The sequence below is a fragment of the Schistocerca nitens genome, chromosome 2, assembly GCF_023898315.1.
Source record: "Schistocerca nitens isolate TAMUIC-IGC-003100 chromosome 2, iqSchNite1.1, whole genome shotgun sequence".
NCBI classification, from domain to species: domain Eukaryota; kingdom Metazoa; phylum Arthropoda; class Insecta; order Orthoptera; family Acrididae; genus Schistocerca; species Schistocerca nitens.
In genome coordinates this window covers 480190370-480210319 of record NC_064615.1, presented here as the reverse complement: position 1 = coordinate 480210319, position 19950 = coordinate 480190370, and the positions used below count along the sequence as shown (strand labels likewise).

Below are 19950 nucleotides of genomic sequence, written 5' to 3'. Positions count from 1 at the left end.
ACGGATCGGAGTGTGGAATGTCAGATCCCTTAATCGGGCAGATGGTTAGAAAATTTAAAAAGGGAAATGGATAGGTTACGTTAGATATAGTGGGAATTAGTGAAGTTCGGTGGCAGGAGGAACAAGACTTCTGGTCAGGTTACTACAGGGTTATAAACACCAAAATCAAATAGGGGTAATGCAGGAGTAGGTTTAATAATGAATAAGAAAATAGGAATGCGGGTAAGCTACTACAAACAGCATAGTAAACGTATTATTGTGGCCAAGATAGATACGAAGCCCACGCCTACTACAGTAGTAAAAGTTTATATGCCAACTAGCTCTGCAGATGACGAAGAAATTGAAGAAATGTATGATGAAATAAAAGACATTATTCAGATTGTGAAGGGAGACGAAAATTTAATAGTCATGGGTGACTGGAATTTGTCAGTAGGAAAAGGGTGAGAAGGAAACATAGTAGGTGAATATGGATTGGGGGTAAGAAATGAAAGAGGAATCCGCCTGGTAGAATTTTGCACAGAGCACAACTTAATCATAGCTAACACTTGGTTCAAGAATCATAAAAGGAGATTGTATACATGGAAGAACCCTTGAGATACTAAAAGGTTTCAGATAGATTATATAATGGTAAGACACAGATTTAGGAACCAGGTTTTAAATTGTAAGACATTTCCAGGGGCAGATGTGGATTCTGACCACAATCTATTGGTTATGACCTGTAGATTAAAACTGAAGAAACTGCAAAAAGGTGGGAATTTAAGGAGATGGGACCTGGATAAACTGAAAGAACCAGAGGTTGTACAGAGTTTCAGGGAGAGCATAATGGAACAATTGACAGGAATGGGGGAAAGAAATACTGTAGAAGAAGAATGGGTAGCTTTGAGGGATGAAGTAGTGAAGGCAGCAGAGGATCAAGTAGGTAAAAAGACGAGCGCTAGTAGAAATCCTTGGGTAACAGAAGAAATACTGAATTTAATTGATGAAAGGAGAAAATATAAAAATGTAGTAAATGAAGCAGGCAAAAAGGAATACAAATGTCTCAAAAATGAGATCGACAGGAAGTGCAAAATGGCTAAGCAGGCACGGCTAGAGGACAAATGTAAGGATGTAGAGGCTTATCTCACTAGGGGTAAGATAGATACAGCCTACAGGAAAATTAAAGAGACCTTTGGAGAAAAGAGAACCACTTGTATGAATATCAAAAGCTCAGATGGAAACCCAGTTCTAAGCAAAGAAGGGAAAGCAGAAAGGTGGAAGGAGTATATAGAGGGTCTATACAAGGGCGATGTACTTGAGGACAATATTATGGAAATGGAAGAGGATGTAGATGAAGATGAAATGGGAGATATAATACTGCGTGAAGAGTTTGACAGAGCACTGAAAGACCTGAGTCGAAACAAGGCCCCAGGAGTAGACAACATTCCATTAGAACTACTGACAGCCTTGGGAGAGCCAGTCCTGACGAAACTCTACCATCTGGTGAGCAAGATGTATGAAACAGGCAAAACACCCTCAAACTTCAAGAAGAATATAATAATTCCAATCCGAAAGAAAGCAGTGTTGACAGATGTGAAAATTACCGAAGTATCAGTTTAATAAGTCACAGCTGCAAAATACTGACACGAATTCTTTACAGACGAATGGAAAAACTGGTAGAAGCTGACCTTGGGGCAAACCTACGTTTCTAGCATTTGTAGACTTGGAGAAAGCTTTTGACAATGTTGACTGGAATATTCTCTTTCAAATTCTGAAGGTGGCAGGGGTAAAATACAGGGAGCAAAAGGCTATTTACAATTTGTACAGAAACCAGATGGCAGTTATAAGAGTCGAGGGGCATGAAAGGGAAGCAGTGGTTGGGAAGGGAGTGAGACAGGGTTGTAGTCTCTCCCCTATGTTATTCAATCTGTATATGGAGCAAGCAGTGAAGGAAACAAAAGAAAAATTCAGAGTAGGTATTAAAATCCATGGAGAAGAAATAAAAACTTTGAGGTTCGCCAGTGACATTGTAATTCTGTCAGAGACAGCAAAGGACTTGGAAGAGCAGCTGAATGTAATGGATAGTGTCTTGAAAGGAGGGTATAAAATGAACATCAACAAAAGCAAAATGAGGATAATAGAAGTAGTTGAATTAAATCAGGTGATTCTGCGGGAATTAGGTTAGGAAATGAGACGCTTAAAGTAGTAAGGGAGTTTTGCTATTTGGGGAGCAAAATAACTGATGATGGACGAAGTAGAGAGGATATAAAATGTAGACTGGCAATGGCAAGGAAAGCGTTTCTGAAGAAGAGAAATTTGTTAACATCGAGTATAGAGTTAAGTGTCAGGAAGTCGTTTCTGAAAGTATTTGTATAGAGTGTAGCCATGTATGGAAGTGAAACATGGACAATAAATAGTTTGGACAGTAAGAGAATAGAAGCTTTCGAAATGTGGTGCTACAGAAGAATGATGAAGATTAGATGGGTAGATCACATAACTAATGAGGAGGTATTGAATAGAATTGGGGAGAAGAGGAGCTTGTGGCACAACTTGACAAGAAGGGACCAGTTGGTAGGACATGTTCTGAGGCATCAAGGGATCACGAATTTAGTATTGGAGGGCAGCGTGGAGGGTGGTGGTGGTGGTGGTGGTTAGTGTTTAACGTCCCGTCGACAACGAGGTCATTAGAGACAGAGCGCAAGCTCGGGTTAGGGAAGGATTGGGAAGGAAATCGGCCGTGCCCTTTCAAAGGAACCATCCCGGCATTTGCCTGAAACGATTTTTAGGGAAATCACGGAAAACCTAAATCAGGATGGCCGGAGACGGGATTGAACCGTCGTCCTCCCGAATACGAGTCCAGTGTGCTAACCACTGCGCCACCTCGCTCGGTAGCGTGGAGGGTAAAAATCGTAGAGGGAGACCAAGAGATGAATACACTAAGCAGATTCAGAAGGATGTAGGTTGCAGTAGGTACTGGGAGATGAAGAAGCTTGCACAGGATAGAGTAGCATGGAGAGCTGCATCAAACCAGGCTCAGGACTGAAGACCACAACACAACAGCATTTTGTATCTATGTGACTGTAGGACAATCATATTATAACATAAATAGAACAGAGCATAATACTATTTTTTCTACATTTAAAAGAGAGCTAGTATACAGAACAATTATGTAGACATTTTCTGTTTCATTTTTCTTCAACTAGTTTATCAATATTAGGATGTTTGTAATCCAAGACTGGGTGTTAGGTTGTGATCTGACAAGGTGCTTCAGGATTTGGACTTTGCTAATTTTGTAACAGATGAGAATTGGTCTCCCATGTAAGTTGAAACAAAGATACATAATATCTGTGGAGTGAGTGCGTACAACCACAAAATCTGGTTTGGCTAACATTCTTGTAGAAATCAGCAAGGTCTTCCTTGTGGTAATACTTGTCTTTCAACAAATCATCACACTGTACATTTAACAGTTCCATTTGGTAGCCGGTAGGAACTTTTATGACTTACTGAATAGAGGGTTGCAAAGAAACATAGTAGGTGATGTTGCTACATCATGAAACCTGAACTCAAACTGGTTAAGAAGATGTTGTAGGATCTGCACATATTCATCAGAGAGACTAATATCTGGAGTACACATATGTGACAACTTCGGAAAATGCACCATGTATCACAGATCCAATGCTATTTGGACAGCTTTGATACTACAATACATTCCTATTATGATGAGGCCCTTGCCTTGGAATGATTTATTTAAATTAAATCAGCAAGGAAAGCTAAGTCACAAAATCAGGTTTTCTCTTGTAACCAAGAAGTGGACTATTTTAATTTGTCATGAATAATGCTATTTCATCTCTTAACTCGAAAACCCAATCTAACACCTTATCCTGGTTAGCCAACACACTTCACAATGCTAATGGAGATCACAATACAGACTGCCACACTCTTCAAGAAAAATTTTAAACTCTCTGTGTCTAAGGTCTCGTGAAAGGATGGGATTTATAGCTTAAAACTTAGTATCCACACCATTTTTAACTTTAATGTACCTGGCACAAAGATTCTCTTGATAAAAGATGCAGTGGATTGCAACGAGATCATAAGTCTTTCAAAGGAACATGTTTCAGATGTACTTTCATCTGTGTTATTAATCCAGCATTGACTCCTACCACAGACAGAGCCACATCTGTGGCAGAAACCATCTTATTTCAAATCAGGCCAGCACTTTCAACAGCTCTTTGAACACCTTTGAAAGTGTCCAACCCTGTGGTGGTGCCCTTAAGGGGAAGTAAATCCAATACTTCATCTGTGATGAAGTGTTACAGATGTGATGCTATAAGCAAGGATGTTGAAAATAAGGTAGACTGATACTGGTAGGAGATGAGGTTTTCCACAAAATCAGTGAGGGGGGTGGGGGGGGGGAGGATATGGAGAACACTGACACGAAGAAGGAATGGAATGATAGGACACATGTTAAGACATAAGGAAATGACTTACATGGCACTAGTGGGAGCTGTAGATGGTAAAAACTGCACGGGGGAAAACAGAGAGTGGAGTATATCTATAAATAACTGTGGATGTTGGGAGCAAGTGGTGTTCTGAGATAAATACGTTAACACAGAAGAGGAATTCGTGGTGGGCCACATCAAACCAGCCAGAAGACTGATAGAAAAAAAATCCGTTTATGGTACTGGGTTTCCATTCTCAGTAAATAGCTTCACATCTCCAATTCTTGCTGGGAGAGTATAATATTCTTGGCACAATGCCTCTTTCTTCTACAATATTCCTCAGTAGAAAATCAAGAGATATGTAGAAACCCTTAAAATAAAAAAATTGGCAGTTGTTTTTCTCACTTACAATTTACAAGGTGATTTAATATTTTATCATTTAAAATGTTAACAGTGAAGTATTTAGATAACCATAACAGGTAGCTTATTGCAGCTCCAGTATCCCAGCTCTCTCTACTTTCACTATCATAGTGTGCGTACAAATTTAAAATATTTTATTTGTGTTATGAAATATTTGTTGATTACTGGTTGACTAACAGGGTATGATGTTAAATGCATATCCATACCATGAATTGAGTCATATCTCAATAGCGGAAAACAAATGATACGACAGGAATAAAACTAAATTTGAGATTGCAAACATTAAATACCAAGTCCCAAAAGGCTTTAGAGAGCTTTTCAAAAACTGTGATGTTTACTGCTGGTAACTACATTGATGAAGGGCCAGAAACAAATTTATACCAGACAAAGCCAGGAGTACAGTGGCGCAAGCTTACAACTGGCTCACACCAAACAGTGTAATCCTTCATCTTATAAAAACTTGTGTTATATAATTGTGAACAAACAAAAAATTGCTTACAGCTACTGTAAGTTGGGACTGGTGTGCCCACACAACCTCCTTGCATTAAATTCTTATTAATCCATACAGTTAAAAACTGAGGTAAGGTAGCACCATAATGTGATTAATCAGAATGTTCAGCTCTGCCCTCTTTGTAGTCCGAAATCTCTCACATTGTATTATTGAGAACATACTTTCACTCAATATTGTTCTACTGGATAATCATAGCTAAGGCCAATAAAGAATTTATTCTACAGAAGTGCACAATAAAAATATTGTGTACAGTTGATAACCAAGCATCTTCCATATGCCTCTTCTGGGATCCATGGATTATTACACCTTTGTGTCAATACCTATACTCTGTAATGGTATTCACGATAACTGACACGAATGAGTTTATGATGAACTTAGCAATTCACAACCAAATTACTAGAAGTAGAACCATCATCAACAGAGACTATGCATACCTCTCTAGAGTTCAATGGACAACAGGTATTCCAGTGGACACCATCAGGAATTTGAACTTGCTGTTATTGAAAGTAAAAGAATACATCATTAGCCATTACTACAATTTATCCAAATATTTAGACTTGGGGATATAAATTCAACATGACTCTAATGTTTACATCAAGTAGATGTTGTCTTTGCCAGTAAATGGACAGCTGATAGCAGTTTCTGCAGTCATATAAATTCTCTGTGTTTAGAACTGCATAAAAATACCAACTAAATACTTTCTGGCAGATTAAAACTGTGTGCCAGACCAAGGCTCGAACTTGGGACCTTTGTCTTTCTTGGGCAGGTGCTCTACCACACACTTGTCTGCAAAAGGCAAAGGTCCCGAGTTCAAGTCTTGGTCCAGCACACAGTTTTAACCTGCCAGGAAGTTTCAGATCAGCACACACTCTGCTGCAGAGTGAAAATTTCATTCTAGCAACTGAATACTTTAAGAGACACAACACTGACATTTTCTCAGAGCAGCCATTTTTCTTGTAATTAATACATACATACATTACAGTAACCTGGAAGTAATCATCAGTGTAAGCAGATTAGCACTAGTCATAATTTGTTGTATACTTTACAGAAGAAGGCTTCAGTTCTTTCTCCCTGTTAATGTACAATTTGATTTCTTCCACACTCCTTCAAGGTGGCATTTACAGATCACCACGTGTGATATACCGAATAAATGAAAGAGTTGCCATGATGTTCTACTGATTTCACTTGATGAGCAAGTAATTTATTACCAGTTGTTTGTGTGCATTGCTGCCAATTGATGACATCTCCTGTTTTACACCCTATGTCATCCTTGTAACGGTTACTGTCAGGAGCAGTCAAACTGACCATCAGTAGCTTTGCATGCTTTGTATAGATTTATTTGATGATATATTTAAGTTTCTTGCATTTAACAACTTTCCAATTGTGAGCTGGAAACATCACTATACTCAATGAACCTGTTTAACAGGATATTTCCTTTTCCAGGATAATAACCTATCAAAAAATGATAGTGTATGTATTTATGAGTGCCAAGATTACAGTATTCAAAGGGCTGTTCACAGTTCATTCATTAATATGTACAATTCGGCACTCACCTTCATTGCTTGAGTAACAGCCACTCCTTTCACTGTTTCTTTCACTGTCTCTGATCAACCCTAAATTATCAAAATTTACTTGTCTTAATTTTATTTTCATAGCAAAGGTTTGGCTTCTGCCTTATCAGGCATAATAACAACAAGCATAAGTGTTATTGCCACAGCTATTCTCCCACAGCCACCATAACTGTGTTCCTATGTCCATGTTACATACAGCAGTTGATACTAAATGTTTTGATGGGTCTTTGCATCAAGAAGTGTTGTATTACTCTGGTGGAGTAGTGTGTAACTGTGTGTCTACACAGCTGATGAACGATTGGGCATCAACCTGTTTGGAACAGTGTTATTTTTGCAGTGTTCACTGGTGTGTGTTTCATTGTCATTTTGATTCAATTTGTTTGCCTTCTCATATCAGTATTAAATTTTTTATTCATTTATTTGCTATTTGCCACTTTTTTGTGTCAAATATGCTAGAAACGCGTATGCAGTACATCAATCTGTGTCGTGTAATATATATTTCCACTTTCTCTTAAAACTACACCTGCTAATACACTTTTCTGGCAGCAGCAACTGGTTTCATGAGCTAGCTGTGCAAGAACCTTCCAGGGTGCAGCATTCAGATTCAGATTATGATGTGCATAATGGAACTCGCTCAGGAACAATCATTTGATGATACTCTTGTTTCAATGTTCCACTCAGAATTTATATGTTCATCAGAACTATTCTCCCATAATTTTTCAAATTGCCAAAGAATTCACAGACATCGTGTGAATATGTTTTTGACAAGAAAGTGTGTGACATGATCCATGCATACACATACAAGACTTTGACAAAAACTTGTAGGATGTGGGAAACACACAAAATTTGAAATATTCATGAATGACTGGAATTTAGGAGATAAGAGGAGGGGGGGGGGGGGGAAGAGAGGTAGGGAAAGGTAAGGCAAGTTTCTGTTACAGGATTTCCTAATGCCTTAACATCACCTTTGTAAATAATTACATTGCAGTTACACAAAGAAAAACAATTTATTTATATGATACATGAACCAATTTTACTTTGATCGGTGGTTCCACAAATGTGCGAAATAAAGACCTACATTTCTTAAATGACTTAACTATTAATAAACAACAGGCTGGATACTTGTACCTATTTTATCTATTTTTTGGGTATACTTGTATTTTATAATTGTTTCATACTTTTTGTCTTCATTCTAACTATTTCCTTGTTTACTGCCTTGTCAGTTACCTAGTTATGTAGTGCATATATCTTTTAATTGTCTGTTACATAGGCTAATAGTTTACTGTTATTGTCATTTACATAACTGTGCAGTATATCTATTTTTTAATTATTGTCCTTTTATGTTCTGACATTTATGAAGGTATTTTTTAACACACTGATTGCTTGTAAAGATGCTCAAAGACCAATAATGCATTTTTACTTATAATTACTGGCTTATCACTGTTAAACAATCATTACAGTCTCAAATTCCCCTATGAGCAAAAACAAGAAGCCTTAACAGGATGAACATAGTTGATCAGGTTTTTTTTTAACAATGCTATGAAATTTGCTGTGTAATGTACAGTTCAGCACCAGACAGAACACAAATTCATGAAGTATTTTTCAGAACTGTTCTCTGAATGCAGGAGATATATACAGGAGACCTTGTATTTTCTTAAACAATTATCTATGTAATATTTTTGCACTCCACAGTTTTGAGAAATTGTACAAAGGGCATTCTTGGACATGTGATTACTGGTAGTGGGAAGTGGTCTTTCATACAGCTCTCTATAATCCTTTATGGTGTGCTCAACATAAAGCTTAATTTCTGCACAAGTCCTGAAGACAGTGCTTTATTACTGCACCCCCTAGTTCACATTTAAACAAATGCCCAAATCAATTGTAAATTTGTGCATATCATATTTTGTAAGTGATTTTGTATCTTGACAAACCTGTAATTATACATGTTATTGTGAAAGAAGTTCTGAAAGCTAGCTTTTGTTTCCATGTAACTAGATATGAAGCTATTAATTTACAAAGAGCAATTATTTTAAAAAAAGTTCATACACAAAAGCTAAAGTACTAGAAAAATGACACTCCCGAATTGTATAGTTTTGTTAATGTGGATAAAGTGTCCATGCAAGATACTTGAGTTAGTACTAAAGTTCACTGTAAAGAGAATACATGCTTTCATCACTCGCCACAGTCTTCTTCCCTGACTTTGGCTATACAACAGTGTGAACACAGGCTACTCAAAAAATGTTAGATATAATTTAGAATCAATGCGTTATTACAGTATGCGCTGAATATGAACTCTGGAGATTGCAGACCAGTAGCTTGGCTGGAACCCCACTCGAAAATGGACATAGTACAATCATGTGTTATGCCCGTACTTCACTGTTATTTAGGTAAATTTATTTAACACAGAAAGCACAGTGCTAATGTGCAAGATTCGGAAGGGAAGGCCAGATATTTATAATAACGTGCAGTCCAAAAACAACTAACTATGCAGGAGTTATAATTGCTTTTATGAGCTGTCAGTGAGAGTAAGCACCTTTTAGCAGTGGAAGCGCATCCCCTGAAAACAAAAATGCGTCTGCTAAACGCAATATCGTTCAGGTTTACTTACCATCTTCTACAGTTTCCACAGGAGCCTCCTGACTGTACTGACAAACCACGCCTCTGTTGAGGAGAAAATACTATAGCAAAAGAGTATTTGCCAGACGTGTACGAATGCGAACTTGCGTCTCCAGAACTGTTGTTAAAGGCGACTCGTGAAATAAAAATGCTCCAACTTACCTGACTAAGTTCGTTTCTGTACTTAACAAGAAACGTGCTTTTATAATTTTTCTTAGCGCTGAGGACGACATGGTAAGTGGCGGTAATGTATTATACCACTACTGTACAGACATGTGGGTTTCGATATGCCGATAAACATTCACTTGGCCCCTGTCATCGTACTTTGCTTTTCTTCTCGCCGTCGTTAATTCGCCGATTATTATTGGAATTATGATGCCAGTTGTGTTATGCAGTGACAGCAGACTGAATTGTAGTCGATAATCGCTGTATCAAGTACAGTTCGCCAAGGACTGACTCATCAAGACGGCATCCTGCACGAATCGTGAACTGACTGAGGCCATGGTTATATTTGACCATGACAGCCTACAAAACACTTTTTCTGCCAACGGAAAGGTTGTAATAACTGCAATTTGTAATCATAGTAAATTTCGTATTTGGTGTATTTCTTTATTTGAAAACTGCATATATGTACAATAAAATTATATTCAAAGGCTTCCATCAGCCGCGCTATCTCCTTGACACATGGAGGTGCAATAATTCTTTGCCTTTTCTCTTTTTTTTCTCCTAATGTCATCCCTTAAGTACAGGGAGTACGGGATGGGGGGTCCGCTCCGTATAATGTTCGTCTTAGAATATATCCACTTCCATGTATACAAAAGTTCCGAAGTTCAGCTCCAAGAAGACGAATAACATGCCGGCGCCGGCCAACGACTTAAGTGTTCTTTTTCAATCAACCTCCGAACCTCGGAACTCCCGTGACATGTCATGTCACTGCCTTCCTGTGACGCACGTCAAAATCTGTGGCATCGCTGCGACAATTTGAAAGCAAAGGAAAATTTCCGGGGAAAGATAAGATCTGGAGATAGCTGCTGAATATTTTCTTTTTGTTTCGCTGATAGAGGTAATCCACAGGTAACTTTTTATCCTGGGACTTCTAAATGCAATACTTCCTAGAGCCTTAAACCAGCTGATTCCTTCCCTCGATTGTGTAAAGTGAAATTGAATTATTTATATTTAATAGTCTTAGTAAAATAGTGAGACAGCGATATATTTTTCATTAGATATAAGGCCTTAGCGCTATTGTTATTATTATTCTATCTCTAGATCAAACAAATACCATGTGTCTTTATTCTCAATGCAAAATTAAAATCTATGTATCAGACTAGGCTAAAAGACGATAAGGCACAGTTATTCTACAGAATCCACTAGTCCCCTTTTGTATGTACCACCTCCAATAACAAATCTGAATCGAAGTTAACTTTGGAACAACAACACCCATTTTCTTATTGCCTTCAAGTCAGAAAATAGGATTTCCAACATTTTTTTTTTCAATACCGCGTGCCAAAAGACTCACCCTTTTATTTACTCGACTTAGCTGTTTTGATTCATGGTGGTTGGTGGTGGTTGGGGTGGTTGGTTTGGGGAAGGAGACCAGACAGCGAGGTCATCGGTCTCATCGGATTAGGGAAGGATGGGGAAGGAAGTCGGCCATGCCCTTTGAAAGGAACCATCCCGGCATTTGCCTGGAGCGATTTAGGGAAATCACGGAAAACCTAAATCAGGATGGCCGGACGCGGGATTGAACCGTCGTCCTCCCGAATGCGAGTCCAGTGCGCCACCTTGCTCGGTGTGTTTTGATTCAAATTTGTGATATATTAATATATCCTATACAGGTACCTCAGCTTAAAAAGATGGCAATTTCTCTTATTTGTCTTTGTTTATCCATTTTTAAACTGTTCGCTATCTCTCCGTATTTATTTGGTAGCATTCAACGCGTTTCATTTGCTTTTCTCTGAGGACTCACCTGGCACATATCAAATACTTCCTGTTTCTCCACTTGGTAAGACAGTGGAGCTGCATTCAGTGGGATGGCGACTCAAATCTCCATATGGTCACGCTGATTAGGCTTCTCGTGGTTTACCCAAATGTCTTAAGGCAAATCCCAGGATAGTTCCTTGGAAAAGAGCGTGACCTATTTCTTTTTCTTTCCTGCAATAATCCGAGCTTTTTTGGTTCAAATGGCTCTGAGCACTATGGAACTTAAATTCTGTGGTCATCAGTCCCCTAGAACTTAGAAATACGTAAACCTAACTAAACTAAGGAGATCACACCCATCCATGCCCGAGGCAGGATTCTAACCTGCAACTGTAGCGGTCGCATGGTTCCAGACTGTATCGTCTAGAACCGCTTGGCCACTCCGGCCGGCTGAGCTTTCTTGTTTTTGTTTTTTCTTGTTCTGTTTTTCTATTATGCACTGCTAATCTAGCATGAATGATAACTAAGATTAATTTGTCGCTTGTTCCATGCGTCATGTAGAGATGTTTCACGTGGCCTTACTTGAGTACTCCTCTGGCATATATAGAGTGCAGTCTCAGCTTCTCTATGACAGACTGCTGAACTACCATAATTAATACAATAGTTTATTGTCTCTAAAATGGCTCAGGAATTTGCAGGTATGGTATTAAGTGAAAATATAAATACATCTTTCAAATGCTACTGATGGAAAAGGCTAGTTGGACTCACATTCAGGAGGACGTCAGTTCAAACCCGCTACCAGCCATCCTGATTTAGGTTTTCCCTGGTTTCCCTAAATCGCTAAAGGCAAATGCTTGGATGGTTTCTTTGAAATAACATGGCCGCTTTCCTTCTCCATCCTTCCCTAATACCAATTTCTGCTACGTTCCTAATGACCTCGTTGCTGATGGGACGTTAAACACTAATCTCCTCCTCCTTCAAATGCTTCTATGGCTACATGCTGCATATGAAAATAGTTCTATTCTAATTAGGATGATCCATCCAATAAGTATGGTAAATTGAGTTAACACACGTTTCACCACTTTTTTTTTTAAAAAAAACGTCTACACTAGTATATTGTATTAATCGAAATTTTAATGTTCAATTGGCATTAGTGTAGTTTGAAGTGATTCCTTACCAGTGTGTGATGTAATGACGAGAAGTAATGTTTGTTCAGCTACCAGAAAAATAATTTCAGGACATATAAATTTTTAAACATTTTGGGTACAAAAGCTCAATAATTTGTTCTGCTGGTCTTGTATAACTATGACAAAAACAATGTGAGCAGCAACAGTTCCAGTACAAATGAGTTTGAACTGTTATTGTATTAAGATAAAAATGTTCTTGTCATTTTGCTGTCTGATTTTTTTTATATCCATAATCCCATGGACAGGAATCTCTGCAATGTGGAAAGAAGTCAAGGATGTACATTTTGTCAACACGCTTTACAATTAAATGACTTAACAAATTGAATTTTACTGTTTTAAAGCGCTAATATTAATTGAGTCACTAAATGCAGAAAGGAAACATGTCCAAAATTTTCAGAATTAGTTTTATATGCATCAAAGAAGTCCAACTCGATAGGCAAATCATTTGTTGTAGATACAGAATTGTCCATAGGCAAAATAATGCACCCCTAGCAACAGGTATAATTCACCTGTTACTACAAAAGGGAAAAATGTTCTGGACATGTTTGCTTTCTGCGATAAACAATAATTCCTGCAGGCCCAATGATATGGAATTTGGCATCATCAGGAGAAAACTGATAATATACGAATTGTTAATGAGGTGACAAATCTTGTAAGTAGTAGCATACAGTCCGTTCTGGCACATTTTGTTTGTGTGGGTTGCATACATTCAGGTGCAAGCATACATTCAGAGACAAACTTGTTGATTTATGACCTCTTCCCCTCCCTTTGACATTTTGTTATGCAAATTGATTTAGGACCCCTGGGAATAATCTGTACTTCTGAGAACCTCCCACTCCTCCCCCTCACCCTCCTCCTCCCTTGCTCCTCTGGGAAATCCCCAAATCTCCTCTCTACTCCTCACCGATACAAGCACAATTTTGATACAAAATTAATTGACTAATTAATTAAATTTATCAATTAATTACCGCCTCCCCTACTGGAAAAACCTCCAGCCCTCCTCCACTCCCCTCCCATTTAGAAACAAAATTGGCGAAAAAACAGCTCAATTTGTGCAGAGCTGTTGGTGTGGAAGGTGCAAGTATCACATAATTACGCTTCTGGAGATTGGAGGTGTTCTCTTGTTGGAAAATTTTCGCATGTGTGCTCACCTTTACATTCAGGGATCAACTGAGCTATTGCACAATGCCAGCACCAGAGTATGTCCCACTGTGAGCCACTTGCCCCCTCCCTCCCCATCCCACCCACAAAAAAACCGTCGGGAAAAGTCGCTATGCTGGTGGACTGTAAATTCAGCTGTGTTGCAGAAAATATAATAATACATTGTTTATCTATAAACTTCAATTTGCTGAGGTTGGACCTCTTTATTAGGTGGGAAAAGCACATCATTCTCCGCTATTTATTTAATTTTGGAAGATGCAGGCTTTGTAAAATACATAAAAAAGAAATAATTAAATAGATAAACAGATAGTTTTTTTCGACTATGCAAGAAATAGCATCATGAAATTTTCGTCAACATAACTCACCACATGTAATTACACTGTTAAAAACCTTCTGATCGAACCTTCACACCTACCACAGGCAGATGTCCCGTGGGCCATGTCACCCAGGACATTGCGTTTTTACACATCCACAAGCCGGCACTTCGCTGTGACTGCATCACACACACCGCTACCAGCTGGGGCAGGACTAGAGCTCCACATTTGCATCGACCACACTCAAGTGGCTACTTCCTGTTGAACAAACAATCAGGTGGTGGCAACCCTTTGATATTTGGTACCTAGGAAACTACCACTGGTTTCTCAGGTGGCTCATTCCTGTTTGTGAATGGAACAATGTGTGCAAATACACAAATACCAAGATGTTCCTCCCATCCTCCTCACCCCTCATGCAGATCTGGAGCTGACAGTTGGTATATCCCTTTGTTCTCGTGCTTCTGGCGCTACAGAAACCTGTAGTGGATGGAACAAAGGCATTCGAGAAGAACTAGGCAGCGTCTGTTGTGTGCCACCAGAAACCACACTAACCTCACCTTTGTCCTGAAGAAAGTAGCAGATATCCGGGAAACTCCCAACCCTTCCAAAAGTGCTGTGCTGTGGATGCCTTGGAAGAGGCTCCCACTCTATCCAATTGATTGACTTATTAATGAAGTCGACACTACCTGTATGGGACAGCTTTTCCTTTCTTCCTATGGATGGATACCAGAACTGATATATGTGGCAGGGAATTCCAGGATTCAATCCCACAGCCCCCAGTTTCCAAACCCTACTCTTACCCCTTCTGGCTTTTTGCTTGCATCCCGTTGGCGGATACTGGCACAGGATGGTCTTTTGGCAGTAAGTCCATTACGTTGGAGGTAGCTGAGAATTTAATGTTTCAGCTCAATTGCGCTATGTCCTTAAACAATTTGCAGGAGACGGGGCAGGGGCTTCACTAAAGTGTGCTTGCAATACCACTATCGGAAATGATAAATTGATTAATTGGTAATTTGACCTTGCTATTGGTTTTTAAGTCAGTATGTAAGCCCTATGTTGGTTCCTTGAGCTACACCAAGATGAAGAATGAGGGGGAGGAGGACTAGGAGGAAGGGTCTGTCACATTAAAGAATAGTAACAATAATGAATACCACATCCACCATTCAACTGTAAGAAAGAGTCCACTGGACTGTATTGGGAAGCAGTAAACACCACACACTTAACACTAGAATCGCTAGAACATATTGTATACCTAGAACTACTGATGTTGTCATTTTGACTGCTATATGAAAACTATTATTTTAGTTCTCATTAACATCGTTTCAAATGTTTTTTTTTGGGGGGGGGGTTATAAAACTAAAATAAGATGAATTATTTAATTTTTCTCAAAATTAATATTGTTTTCCATTTATTACAAACAAGAATGAGTTTCTAGAAACGTTTTATCTAATTACGAAACACAGTTTTTATTTCGAATTCTTTTAGTAAAGAAGCTGACGTATTTTTGTTTACTCATTTTTTACTTTAATATTTTATGTACTGCGCTCATAGTCATGAAATCTGTTTTCCAAATCCACATACCAGAACATATTTGTAAAACGCTGCCTGACTTTTTCTTCAGTTTATGTGCACTCACTGATGTGGATTAAATATCTTTAGTAGTAAGAACTACATACCACGTCCTTAGTTATGTCCTTTGAACAAGAACCACACACTCGCCGTTTGCACTTTTTGCCAATATAATATTTGACATTGTCTTCTCATTTTATTTTCTTCTGCAGAGTTTCCAGATTCAGCTTCTGTTTCCACAAAGTTAATTTTCAAGTGCATGTATCCCATACAAAGCTCCTCTGCTAGCTTCAGGATATAATTTCGACGAGTGATCTTCATCCCTGTTACTTTCGTGAAAATGATCCATGAATTGAGAGCTGCCAACTCAAGATTATTATAAATTACATGAAGTGGCCATCTACGAGTACCAGCTCGAACAGTGTATCTTCTTACCATTTGATCCATCACATCAACACCATATTTTGTATTGGTGTAGAAATCTGTTGTTTCTGGAGTTTTTTTTGGACCAGTTTGAAGTTCAACTTCTGATTGCAAAATGCTATACAGAAGAACATTCTTGTTTCATTTGCCTTGATATACAGTAAGAGTGCCAATGGAATGTTTGAAGGGATCTGAGTCGTAAAGATTAGCCTTCATTGCCTTGACAGCATTAGGGATTTCTCTTCTTGATCGACTAATTGTTCAAAAAATGCTAGTACCTTTAGTTCTCCACTTCTCGCCCAGTTTCACTGTTGCAAAAAAATTGTCCGTAGTCATGTTCCACCCCTTCTTTTGAATTGGCTCCAGCAACATCAATGCTACACTTTCAGGAAGAGTCTGGTCATGTGATCTGTGGTCGTCTTTTCCTAAATAAGGATACCATAGCGCAGAAACTTTGTTTGGCATATACTGTAAGAATGGACATCTTGTTTTGCTTGTAAAAAGCCGTTTAATGAGTGAAATTGTCACCTGGAATATAGATCAAATGACAATTTTCAATGAATTTGTTCCAAAATTTTGATACTGAAGCGAATTTATCTGTCTTCAAATGTTCTGATCATGTGTTTCTAAAGTCGAAGCGCAAAAATGTTAGTATTTCTCGAAAGCAGTTTCTCCTCATAGTATCACTGAAGATAGGTGGGCCCTGGTTTTAAACCACAGTTCATCAAGTTCAGTACTATAGGTTCCAAGAACATCACGAGCATACAATAAAGCAATAAAATCCTCCAGTTTCCCCAAACTTACACTCCACAATTCATTTCCTGGAACACATTTTGCCTCCGTTTCTGTACACTGTTTTGTATCTTCAGTTATTGATTCATCAATAGATGACACCATGCACTCACTACACTGGCATCAGAAACATATCACTCTGAATATGATGTATGTCCTACATTTTCTCTTACGATGTTATGGCTCGTCAATCTACCAGATGTGGTCTTTCCAGACTTTACTGCAGTCCACTCCGTGATGTCATCAGTACCCAGCAACAACATATTACATGGTCCTAGGAGGCATGTGTTGATTTGTCCCTTCTGATATCTTCTTTTACGTGATACATTTTCTGCTGTCGTAACAGAACAATACAAAACTTCAAATTAGAAGTTTCTGCTCAGAAGAATTGTCATCTAAATCCTAAATTTTATATGAAAGTTGAATTTTGACATGTAAATAACGCATTTCATAATTATTATTAACCTGACTGAACAACTACGTTTTCAGCATAATCTGAATCACTGCTTCCAGAGTGACGGTAATATTCGTCTGCATCTTCTCTTAGGACTTCTTCATCTAGGCCACATTCTGCTTCAGACTTATCATCTGGAATATCACGGAAGAGAGCAAACAATTCTACATCGGTAAGCAACGGAGACCTGTGAGCCATGATCACTATGCTGCTACAAGCTAGTGAATAGCAATATGACTGGAGACGCTGAGACAAACAGTGGACATAAATAAATTAAAAGAATTTCATCATTGTGCGTATTATTACTGTTTAGAGACTGATTGTTAACAGATTTAATCTCAACCAGGGGAAGAAGGACATGTTGTAAGACATTTTATTACAATAATCAACACAGCGGTCAAAACGACCACTCTCTCAGTTCTAGGTACATTTGTTAACAGCGTCGTACCCACTTTTAAAATAATATATACATTTAGTACGAGTGATTCTGGTCTTTAATCTAGATAAGTCGCTGGAGCTCATTGGAATACGACAAAAACTGCAGTCAAAATAACGTTTTGAAAACGTGTTGCGGTCGTTTTGAGCGCTCTGGCGGTTCTAGTGTTAAACCACGATCCATTCCATAGTAGTAGTTGTCATAGTTAGATGTTGAAGAGTTCTGGAACACTTGTACATCCTACGCGCTCACGCCCCAATGTCCACATGCAGCGCCCCAGGCCAGAGGTCGCGAGGCGCTAGTTGCCGCCATGGACGTGCGACTCGGTGATCGAGCCAAGTCTGCAGCCGGATTCGACCCATTGGAGAGGACCGTGCGGCTGTGGAGGGTGTCCAGCATGATCAGAGTAACAAGAATTCGGATGCTACCAATATGTTCAGCGCCAACACCTTTCAGTGATCGATATTGAATCTTCTCAAATATCAACGTAAAAATCATAGAATATCGCAACACACGCGATCACGAAGGCTGCCCAACGCATATTCACCCATTCACCCATTCAGAGGGCGTTACGGTGAGAAACCCCACCTGACCATTTTGGGCAGCTCAGTGGCAGCCCACATCTTAAACTGGAAATGTCCATTCGTTCCAGTCACCGGCTACATCCACCATGCACCCAGAATCCAGGTAAAGTCTTCCTAGGAAACCAGCCACCTATTTATCAGTTACATATTACGATTGTAGTCTCAGTCTACTGACATTCAACAATGAGCGAATCATAACAAATAGTGTGTAGCCTCCAAAAAAATTATAGTATATCCACACGGACACTGGCTAGGTGTCTCGGTTCTCCTCAGTTCTAGGAAGTCATTTGATATTTAAATCTTCCAGCCAATCAGATTCGAGAATAGGCTGCAGGTATTTTCAATAACCATTTCCGAAAGGTGCTGCATCCCGCCAAAACTCTCTCAGGCAAATGTTGTAAAGCACAGGTGTCTAGCACTATGCAATAATCAACAGCACTCCTGTGGACGATAGGATTCGAAGGACATCACCAATATGGGTTTGTGTACTGTAATAAACATCGCAGTTGATAGTGTGACAAAGAGCATGTGACGATCTGCTGAGAGGAACCAATAAGAGGACGTTATATGTATTGTTTTGGTTACAGTGGTATTTCCCGCTCTGCTAATGTGCTATAGCAGTCTAGTTGAACCCTTGCATTGGTATATCGCGCAGATGTTTACAAAAAGGTATCTATCACCCCTCACAGTCGGATATAGTCCTCAATGCATCGAAATCACAATTCTCCACCTCCAATCTATCCCCTCCCCCCATACAGACATACATAATTTTTTACAGGAACAGTAGTCTGATCACTTCCAGCAGACGTCTGGTGATATGATGGGATAGTAGCCATAGTAACTTTACATTCCAACAGCATCACATTTCCGACAGGTAGCGTGATTATGGTTTATAAATGTACAGCGTCCGAAAAATTATGGTATGGCCATGTTCACATCAGCTCGGCGCTGTTTTGCAAAGCCTACAGTAGCTTCCCAGCAGCGAAAACCTTCCGCCATATTGTCGTTATCACATATTTGTCGAGGAATACAGGGCGTAATTACAATTAAAAAGCCCTCACATTTTTATTTACATTATGTATGTTCTTGCATCATAGATGGCGTTTGCCAGAGAAGGAAGAACTGATACCCTAACCAAGTCACTACTAATTCCCTCTAAAGCCCATTACATTCCAACAGCACTCTTTCGTAATTAGAGGGCTGTCTAGTACTCCGTCCATCACTGACTGGGTAAGGAGCTATCACAGTGAGAAAAACACTAACTTCCAGTGCACAAAGAAATTCATAAGCGTAGCTACTGAATGATACTGAATGATAGTCTCTAAATGTCCCCCCTGTACATGTCCTATCTCCTGTGGTAACAACTACTACTGTGGAATGGAATATGATTTAAGTGTGTGGTGTTTAATGCTTCTCAATACAGTCCAGGGGAATCAGTATTGCAGGGGGGAGTTGGAAATGGTAATTGTTGTTGTTATTATTATCCTACCATGTGGTAGACCCTTCCTCCTCGTCCTCATTCTTCGAACTAGTGTAGCTGAGAGAACCAACATAAGAATTATATAGTGATTTAAATATCA

At 39.0% G+C, this 19950-nt stretch overlaps 1 protein-coding gene across 1 annotated transcript in view; it reads right to left on the bottom strand.

Moving 5' to 3' along the window:
- Window positions 1-10037, bottom strand: part of LOC126236405 (acyl-coenzyme A thioesterase 9, mitochondrial-like) — an 85966-nt gene extending 75929 nt beyond the window's left edge. The window contains exons 1-2 of the mRNA XM_049945698.1: window positions 9696-10037; window positions 9526-9578 (exon numbers count right to left, since the gene is read on the bottom strand). Coding sequence (XP_049801655.1) covers window positions 9526-9578; window positions 9696-9766 — 124 coding nt within the window. The 5' untranslated portion in view covers window positions 9767-10037. The remainder of the gene's footprint in view (window positions 1-9525; window positions 9579-9695) is intronic.
- Between the last annotated feature and the right edge of the window lie 9913 nt (window positions 10038-19950).